The sequence below is a fragment of the Cebus imitator genome, unplaced genomic scaffold, assembly GCF_001604975.1.
Source record: "Cebus imitator isolate Cc_AM_T3 unplaced genomic scaffold, Cebus_imitator-1.0 Scaffold622, whole genome shotgun sequence".
Lineage (NCBI taxonomy): Eukaryota > Metazoa > Chordata > Mammalia > Primates > Cebidae > Cebus > Cebus imitator.
Window position 1 is genome coordinate 360,452 of NW_016107937.1, and position 10,278 is coordinate 370,729.

The 10,278-nt window shown below is 34.9% G+C and overlaps 1 protein-coding gene and 1 long non-coding RNA gene across 2 annotated transcripts; both read left to right on the plus strand.

The window, feature by feature from the left end:
• The first annotated feature begins 938 nt into the window (after nt 1-938).
• Nucleotides 939-9,804, plus strand: LOC108295152. The gene is made up of 2 exons (XR_001821293.1): nt 939-969; nt 9,036-9,804. It is a non-coding gene; the product is annotated as an uncharacterized LOC108295152 (long non-coding RNA).
• On the plus strand, nt 4,233-5,217 carry LOC108295151 (olfactory receptor 1030). Its single transcript, XM_017517194.1, has one exon. It carries the CDS (start codon nt 4,233-4,235, stop codon nt 5,187-5,189), a length of 957 nt encoding a protein of 318 aa, XP_017372683.1. The 3' UTR covers nt 5,190-5,217.
• Nucleotides 9,805-10,278: the final 474 nt, after the last annotated feature.

The following is a 10,278-nucleotide window of genomic DNA, read 5'->3' on the forward strand; positions in this document are numbered from 1 at the left end:
CCCCTGAACCTAAAAAAATTAAAAGATTGAAGAAAGGCTCTGTGAAGGTTCTGAGTTTGGAAAGGGCTTGACCCAAGACCAGTATGGCTATACCAGGGAATGAGGGAGAGAGTGACAGATAATGCAGATGTAGATGTAGACTACAGCAAAAGTTTTTGTTTTGATAGATCATTGGAAGAATGTGCTTCCAATGAAGTACTCATGTATCTCTTTTGCCTTCATGATTAGGGCAAATAATTGTATTATTTGAGCACAGGTACAGAGTACATCTTATATTTGTATCTCATAGTTAAGTGAAAACCAGATATTTGGTAAAAGGGAGGAAAAGTAGGCAAAAACGTTTTTATCTTTATTCTGTTTGTTTTCATAGGTTGGGAAATAAATAACATACTACTAAGTTACACATTCACCAGGTTTTCCATAAAATATTACTTCCCAGCACCTGGATTAAATACCATGAACTAACTCTACTACAACAATTTTGAGGTCAAAATTATTTTATCCAGTTGATTTTACAATTTAACTTCTTTATTCTAGCCATTTTGTGGAAGGTAGTGTGCAACACACAATTCAGACTGAAAGAGAATCACAGAAACATCAAAGCTCATGAATTGTCATTTTTTACCTTTATTATTCATTCCGTTTGTCTGATTGAAATAAATAATGAACCATAATGCAAAAACCCCATGTGAACAAACTCCTGATCCCAAAGCAATCATCCCCTAGTGATTACAAATTGTTGCAATCAAGTTGCTTAAATCCCAAGTTTCTATTGAGCATGAGTCTGTACCAATTACTGCTTTTTCCCTGGACTTGTCTTTTTCAGTAACACTGCAATTGTTTCTTCAAGAGTATGTTGAAAAATATTTTAGTGATAAAAGCTGCAACTTAAAAGATGAGTATAAATCATTCTTGGTGACTCATCTTTTAGACCGCTAGTGTCTGTGAGAATATCTTTCTTGGCATCAGGTAGGATTAAAAATTCCGACTTCTGCACTTGTACTTTTCTTGTTTCAGCTTTGGATTTGTATCAGTAGGATTCAGGTGACAATAAAAGTAGCTTTGAATGTTAGTTTAGATTCTCAGCCTTTAAAATGAGTCTCTATGCATTTCTTATGTAGATGGATGACTAGAAATTATTATTACACTTTAATCGATATTATTCACAACAACTGTTTCACTTTACAAATAGCATTCTCACCATTTATTCAAATATTGAGCGCACCTGAATAACTACCAGAGTAAACATTAATATGATGATAAAGTCAAGTGTTGAACAGACCTTGACTATCCATTGGGGTAAATATTAATAAGACAATCAATTCAAGTGCTTACTGAAATAATATCTGTTGAAAGGACCCCTCCCCCAAAAAAACTCTTTTTCAAAAATTCAAGAGAGATTGTCTTTTTAATGGCTGAATAGTATTTCATGATATCATAGATGAAACTGGAAGACATTAAGTAAAATAAGCCAGGAAAAGAACATTAAATACTCTATGTTCTCACTCCTATGTGGAAACTAAAAAATGTTTATCTCAGAGAAGTAAACAGTAGAAAAGGGGATACTAGAGGGTAGGAAGGGTAGAGAGAAGGGAAGATAGGCAGAAATTTGTTAAAGGATACAAATTATAGCAAGGTAAGAGCAAGATGTTCTATAGTACTGTAGGATTACTATAATAATATAATAATAACTGTTAATACTATATAGTTTCAAATAGCTAGAAGAAGGATAGTGAATGTTTCCATCATATAAAAGATAAATATTTGACATAATGGATATGCTAATTACCCTTATCTGATCACTATATCTCATACACATCAAAACGTCACTGTGTACCCACTAAAGATGAACAATTATTGTATGTCAACTAAAAATAAAATAGAGGGGAAAATTCAAAAGAGGAACAGATCAATTAATCAGAAATTGTACTTTATCTAGAAAACATAAAACTCTTATAGAACTTTATACACCTTTTTAAAAATTATCAGAGAAAATTTGGGGCAAATTTAATATTAACTAAGAAGTACATTACTAGTAATGAGTGTAGGATAGAAAAATCTATAATTGCAAAATCAGAATGTTAGAAATTATGGGCACTTAAGAAACTATATTGTCAAAGTCTGACATTATATAGATCAGAATTCCGAAGTCCACAGAAAAAAAGTCACCATATCGAGGTAAAGAAGCCATTTTCTTAATGAAGACTCAAACGAGTTTTTTTTTTTTTTTTTTTTTTTTTTGACATATCATAGGGAAGAATAAAACCACAACACATAACATGACCTAGAATTTAGGTTAATGCACTGTGATTTGATAATGTGCCGTGTTATTTTATTCGTAAGACACTAGAATGGAAAACCAAGATGAAGGGATGGTGCTGAAGTCAATTACGGCAGCACAGCAAAGGAAGGTGCTCCTTGCTGGGACATTGATATTCACAGGAGATACTTGGCTACACAAACTACTTATTCACCTCTGTTTTAATTGAAGTTCTTAAAATATCATTATTTTCCCAGCAGTTCTTGTAGACTTGTAAATTTCTTAATGCTCAGTTGAGGTCGTTCCTGGGCTCAATAACTGAAGATAAGCTTCAGTAACTTTTACCTTTATTTTCTATGGCCTTTTCCTTGGGTTCAGTTTCTCCTAGTCTCCCACTGAGTCCATTTTATAGGATGACATAATGGTGACCTGATGCAGTAACTGTGAAAGCAGTTCCATGCTATCCTATCCTGCTATCTCAAACATTTGTATTTTATTATTTTATTTTATTTTATTCTATTTTATTTTTTTGTGAGACAGGATCTCACTCTGTCACCCAGGCTAAAGTGCAGTGGTGCAATCATGGCATCCTAGACCCAAAGGATCCTCTTGCGTCAACCTCCCAAGTAGCTGGGACTACAGGCATCCACCATCACACCTGAATTTTTTTTTTTTTTTACTTTTGTAGAGATGGAGTCTCCCTGTGTTGCTCAGTCTTGCCTTGAACTCTTAGGTTCAAGCCTCAGCCTACCAAAGTTCTGGGAGTAAAGGCATGAGCCACAGTGCCTGACCTTGCATTTTCACTGAAGCCTGAATGAAAGAAAGCTTGTTCCCAAATGAACATTTCCATAAGTAATTCAGATATCAGTAACATTCGTAGAAATTAACTTTGCAACTTTTATCAAATGATTGTAATTTTCTTTTTATTTTCTTTCTTTTTTTTTTTTTTGAGTTGGGAGAATAGGAAAATCTTGAAACTCCAAATTTCACCCAAATATTTACCATGTTTATCAATTTATCATAAACTATACCTCTAGTTTTCTGCTCAACCATATACTTAAACAACCTACTAAATGACAAAGAATACTACTTGAAAAAATATCTTTATGTAATAAAAATAAAAATGTGGGTACAGATATCCTTGTGAATCAAAATTCACCAACATAAAAAGTATCTGTTGACTTTGTTATCTAGTTTATCTGTGGTAATTCTAATACAGTGAAAAGCAAGTTGACATTGTTGAAGCAGTGAAACACTATTTGGAGTTTTATTTTGGTTATCTTTCTTGCAACAAGAAATATAGACTTTAAAAACTCACTGCTGTCTACACTGATTCCTAATTGCCCAGAAATTTCAGATTAAACAGCAATATCACAGCAGGTGAGCCAGCAGCAAGTGAGCATTCCTGCCTGAGCTCTGCCTCCTGTTAGATCAGCGCTGGCAATAGATTCTCACAGGAGCATCAACCCTATTGTGAACTGCATGCACATGCCAGGAATGTAGGTTGCATGCCCTTATGAGAATCTAATGCTTGATTATCCCCAACCACCCCACCCTTCAACCCCTATGTAATGGAAAACTTATCTTCCACAAAACTGGTCCTTGGTGCCAAAAAGTTTGGGGACTGCTATTATAAAGGAAGCCCATGCTTGTATAGTCAAATGAAAGAGGAAGTCGGTGGCTTAATCCATTTTTCAACAAACTTTAGGACACTATTTCCCCATTCCAAAAGACATTGGTAACACAGAAACCATTCTGTTTAGGAATCATCTGCATATTATACACACAGTTAATTGGGGCCTTTGTCTTTTTAAGACAACCAGGCCCTATATTCCGGAGTCATGCCTAACTGGCTGTGTGAGGGAGAGTGAGAAAGAAAAAGAGAGAGAGAATAAGAGAAAGATAAAAAAGAAAACATGTAATGGACTTCTCTTTCACTTTTCTGATTTATTTTAATCCATTTAAGTGGAAAATGCTGGCACCTAAGAAAATGGTCAGAGGAAATTCTACATTGGTGACTGAATTCATTCTCTTGGGATTAACAGATCTTCCAGAGCTTCAGCCCATCCTCTTTGTGCTATTCCTGGTAATCTACTTGATCACTGTGGTGGGGAACCTCGGGATGCTGGTGTTGATCAGGATAGATTCACGCCTCCACACTCCCATGTACTTCTTTCTTGCCAGTTTGTCCTGCTTAGATTTGTGTTATTCCAGTAATGTGACCCCTAAGATGTTGGTGAACTTCTTATCAGACAAGAAAACCATTTCCTATGCTGCTTGTTTAGTCCAGTGCTATTTTTTCATTGCCATGGTGATTACTGAATATTATATGCTAGCTGTAATGGCCTATGATAGGTACGTGGCCATCTGTAGCCCTTTGCTTTATAGCAGCAAGATGTCCAAAGTGCTCTGTATTCGCCTGATTGCTGGTCCATATGTCTATGGGTTCCTTAGTGGCCTGATGGAAACCATGTGGACATACCACCTGACCTTCTGTGGTTCCAATATCATTAATCACTTCTATTGTGCTGATCCACCCCTCATCCGACTCTCCTGTTCTGACACCTTCATTAAGGAGACATCCATGTTTGTGGTAGCAGGATTCAACCTCTCCAACTCCCTCCTCATAATCCTCATCTCCTACATCTTCATTCTCATGGCCGTCCTGAGGATGCATTCTGCAGAAGGCAGGCACAAAGTGTTCTCCACCTGTGGGTCCCACCTGGTGGCAGTGACTGTGTTTTATGGGACCCTGTTCTGCATGTATGTTAGACCTCCCACGGACAAGTCAGTGGAGCAATCCAAAGTCATTGCTGTTTTCTACACTTTTGTAAGCCCTATGTTGAACCCCATCATCTATAGTTTGAGGAACAAGGATGTGAAACAAGCTTTTTGGAAACTGATCAGAAGAAACGTGTTTTTGAAGTAAAATCAGTGTATCTTTCTTCTTAAGTCAAATAAAATATCTCTCTATGAGAACTGTATTTAACTTCAGTAACTTTATAGTAAAGTCAATTTCAGATCAATGAAAAGCTATAATCTAACAACAAAACATAGACATAGATACAGAAGATTTATGGTTTTACATGTAACATAAGAGTTGAATGTGTGTGTGTGAAGGATAGGAAGGCGTATATGCACATATGGAGAATAATTATTCTTTTATGCACTTTTACATTCATAACAATACATTATTTTTACATTATAAAAATACATTGTTGTAATAAAACATTGGGTCTCTATGGAAATGTAAAAAGTAAGATAGATTATTTCCTTTTCTTTCCCACATCCTGGTTTTTTATTCTCACTTCCTAGTGATACTACAATTAACAGTTTCTTAAGTTTGAAAAAAATTTCTAAGCATCTACAAACAAATGTGTGGAGATACACACACACACACACACACAAGATTGTTAAAACACAAGCTGACTGTCATGCATTGCTTTTTGGGGTTTACAATTCTGTAGCTATTACTACGCAGAAACTTCAATCTCGTGTTTTGGAGGAATGTCACAACTGCTGATGAGACTTGCTGTCCCCACTAGGAGAGAAAGCTTATGATAACACCTCTGTGTCCATGCCTGACACCCACTTATGTCTCTCCACTTGTGAGAGTCACTTTCAATAAGACACTTTTCTCCTTCTGTCACAACAGGACATCAGTACAGCTCAGCAGTTATTTTTCAGATATTAACTCTGGAAGTAGGCAAAGAATGGCTCCTATAAGGATATATGACTGGCCACAAATAACTGTGACTTCTGCAGAGCTTATCCATTAAACTCCACACTTCCAGGGTCTAGTGTTCTTCATGCTTTCTCTCACCCCTGCTTTACTAATCTACTTTTTTAAGGATTGATCATGCAGTTTTATTGGCAGCATCAAATTTTACTCACAGTGGTCCTTTGTCATGTTAGTTATTATATACCTAACTTTAGAATGACATATGTCAACTTGTTTGCAAGTATTTTAGTATGAAAGGAAGCAAGAACAAGTTGATATTTTAAGGATGTGACTGCAGTTGATAACATACGCAAAATTGACAAATATGTGCCGAGTATCGACAATAACTCACACCGCTCCTAATACCAAGGAATTTTCAAGGAGCTCTAGAATGGCATAGTTTTACAGGGGTCATGAAACTGTAAAGAGAAAGATCAATACAGCCTGTTAAAAGCTATAAGAATATGGAGGTGCTAATGAAACTAAAGAAAGAAAAAATTATCTCTGGGCAAATTGAAACTGACCATGTGATTGTCCAAGACAAGAACTTATGTCTGTTTTGTGCATCTTCCTCAGCCCTCCCACAGCTCCTAGTATGATGATATGGCAGGTGGGGTCTGAGCAAGATAATTAAGAATCAATTTGTGATTAAATGTGTAGATATTACTTTCAATGAAAAGGAAAAAAAGCCATAAAACTCTAACAAGTCATAACTGAAAAAGACATATTTTTTCCTCAGTTGTATTTCAAAGCTTTCTTTGTACCTCCGAGTTGCTCTCTTTTTAATATTTCCTATGGAAATTTTCAAACTCATTCATTTTATAGTATTGCATATAATTATTTTAAACTTTTTACTACCACATGTTCCTATTTAAATACTTTTATTTTGAAAGTCAGATTGCCTACAAATTCTGTTAAAACACACACATAAATTAAAAAGCTGTTATTAACAGATTTTTTACATTTAATTAACAATTTGTTGAATTCCGCTTGGACACATACCTAGATATATTCCTGTTTAACACACACTTATTTTTAGTTTTGTAAACCTGGTTGCTTGATTTATCAAATTATCTGATATCAGGGCCCATGCTTCTATCTGGACAGCCTAGCTTGGCACTGAAGAAAGGTTCAACAATGACTGCAGCATGAAAAAGTACACACCATAAAAATCAATTTTTAAAAGTAAATGAATGTTCATTTTCCAAGTAAACAAAGTGCCTCAATTTTAGAATATATAAGAAAAGTGTCTTTGAATGGACCAACAGCTGACTCTGAGGGAATATGTTATTGGTCATAAGCCAACTTACTTTTCAGAAATGCAAGTGACCATAATGTCGTTGATGTTTATGACTGACTCTAGCAATAGAAAACCAATAGTTATGCCCATAGGCACACAAGTTTAAGATAAAAGAGGAATTACAGCAAGTACTTTCATGAATTGACTGGCGAGCTGGGATCACATCAATCAGCCTGTTAAGACTATCTAAGTCCATATGGCATTGTGTTAGACATAAAGTAAATAACGTGCTAATGAAAATCTTTGGTATTAGTACATTATTTTAGTAGACCCTGGATTTTACCTAAAAATTAAAGAATAATTTTCTTATTAATGACATTATAATCCCACTATTAAAGTCTATCATAAGGGATTTCAAGAAGAGTCTCCAATTTCATGTTTCTTTTCTTTCAAAGTTAATTCTGCTGAATTTCTTATTTGTTGAATAAATTAGGTAATACAATGAAGAAATAATCAGAAAATATAGACAATATTTACTGTACTTTTGAAAAGAACAATAATTATGATATATTTTTTTCCTCACCCATACAAAAGATCTGTTATTTCTTTTGGGAAAACTTATACATGTATATAAAAGACTAAATGTTATAGGGAACAGTTATGTTATGAGCCTAATTTCTTTGCTCATACAACAGGTATTTTTAGGAGCAATGAATAAGTGAAAAATATTTAGACCCTCACACTCACACATATATACAAAAATAAGAAAAACAAATACTTTTTATCATAGTTCAGGTAATATTTTAAACATAAGTTGTTTTTACTTAATCTGCCCATCAACACTATGAATTCAGTATTATAATCTCAATTTTAAAGAAAAGAAAACAGATTTACAAATTGTTAACCTAAAATCACATAGATAGATCGGAAGGGGAGTTCAAATATGTCTGGCTTTAAAGTTTGTCTATGTTCTTATTATAATATATTTTTGTCACCATACTTTATTGAAGGGAAAATCATATTTTCTATTTTCCAAAAGTGTTGCTGATCATGTGTTTGACAGCTGCATGCACACTGACGGATATAATGCACTATAAAAAACATTCTTTTTATAATGCATAGATAAATTTAACTTGTTCCATAAGATAAACTTTTGTAGTCAGATCCTGACTCCATCATTTATTAGCTAAATGAGTAATTATGAGCATGAACTCTGGAATCTGATTTACTGATCAAGTTATACAGCCTCTCTCTGCTCAGTGTTCTCCTCTATAAGGTGAAGACATAGTGCTTTTTCATAGGGATGCTATCTTCATAGAAGATATTGATTAACACATAAAACACACTTAGGACAGTACTTGATACATAGTATTTACTCAATAAAAGGTAGCTGTTTTAATTATTAACTGGAAAGTTACTTTGCCTTTCTTACACTTAGGTTCCTTCTATAACTTTCTATCTTTTCTTTTAATACATTTGTCACTCTTTAGATACAATTAATGTCTGTGTTCTCTATAATATTGTGAGTGACATGAGGTCAGAAACGATGTTTTGAGAGCAATTATTTTCTATTTCTCAGCCTGGTGTGTAGTTTGTGATTCCTAAAAAAGGATCTATAGATAGGTGATAGATAGGTAGATGATAGCTAGCTAGCTAGCTAGCTAGAAAAAAAGAAAAGTAAAAAAAAAGTAATGGTGATTATATTAGTTTTGTAAAATAATAGGATTTTTCTGCAAAACAAAGCACACTGATTGTATCTTCAATGTCTATATTTTATTCATGTATAATCAGTCTGCTTTTGTTTCCTTCAACAGGATTCATCTGGAAATGTGCAGAATAAATCAAACCAGAGAGAAGAAATTTATCTTCCTGAGGTTGACAAGCTGCCTGGCATTGCACCTTGTCTGCTTTGTCTTAGCTTTATTAATTTGTATTTTTCTTTTTCTTGGGCCTAACTCTGCACATCACATCCTCACACTGTCTCCTTGCCAGTCTGTCAATCCTACAAATTCTAGTTAACTTATTTGGCAAGTTCAATTCCACAGCCAATTTATATGAATGGCATAACATGGTCACATTCCTGTTAACCCGATGTTTTGTCCCTGTAGCCATCTATGAAAATCACATCCACATGGTCATCTGCCTTCCACGTAGCCACAGTATTGGGTCCAAAGTGCTCCACATTTATATGGTTGTCCTTCTCTATGTTTGCGTTTCATGTAGACTTATTTAACAATGTGGTTGTTTTCCCAGAGCTGACCACGTGGAATAGCATCATGTTCTGCCACCTTGTGGCTACTCTGATCACATAAAACCCTATTTTACTATGTGCCATGTTGGACCTCCATAACGTGATGGAAGTATATGGGAATTCTAACAATATTTTCCAAGTAAATTTGGAATCTTTATACTCTGTCAGCCAGAAAAACTTCTGTTTTTAAATTTTGCCTCATAAATTTGTCTAGGTAATGGTACCTCCTTGAAGGAATCAGTAACAAAATTAAAATAGTAGCTGCCCTATATGTGTGTGACTCTTTTTGAACCACCAAATAAATAGAAATAGAAAGAATGTAATGTTTGAAAGTAGTAATGTAATGGTTAATTTTATGTATCAACTTGACTGGGCTAAGGGCTGTATAAATACTTGGTAAAATGTCATTTCTGGGTGTATCTGTGAATGTGTGTCTGGAAAAGATTACCATTTGAATTGGAAGACTGAGTAGAGGAGAGTGGGCTGGCATCATTCAATCTGTTGAGGGCCTGAATAGAACAGAAAGGCAAAAGAGAAGTGAATTTGTTTTCTCTGGGTGAGTTGGGACATCAATCTTCTGCTCTTGGACAATGTTGGTGCTCCTGGGTCTCGGACCTGCAGACTCTGACCAGGACTTAAACTATTTGTTCTCCTAGCTATTAGATGTTTGAACTCAGACTGAATTAAACCACCAGCTTTCCTGATTTTCCAGCCTGCAGGCAGTGAATCATAGGACTTCTTGGCCTCTATGGCTGCATGAGCTAATTTCCATTGTGTGTGTGTATGTGTATGTGTGTGTGTGTATG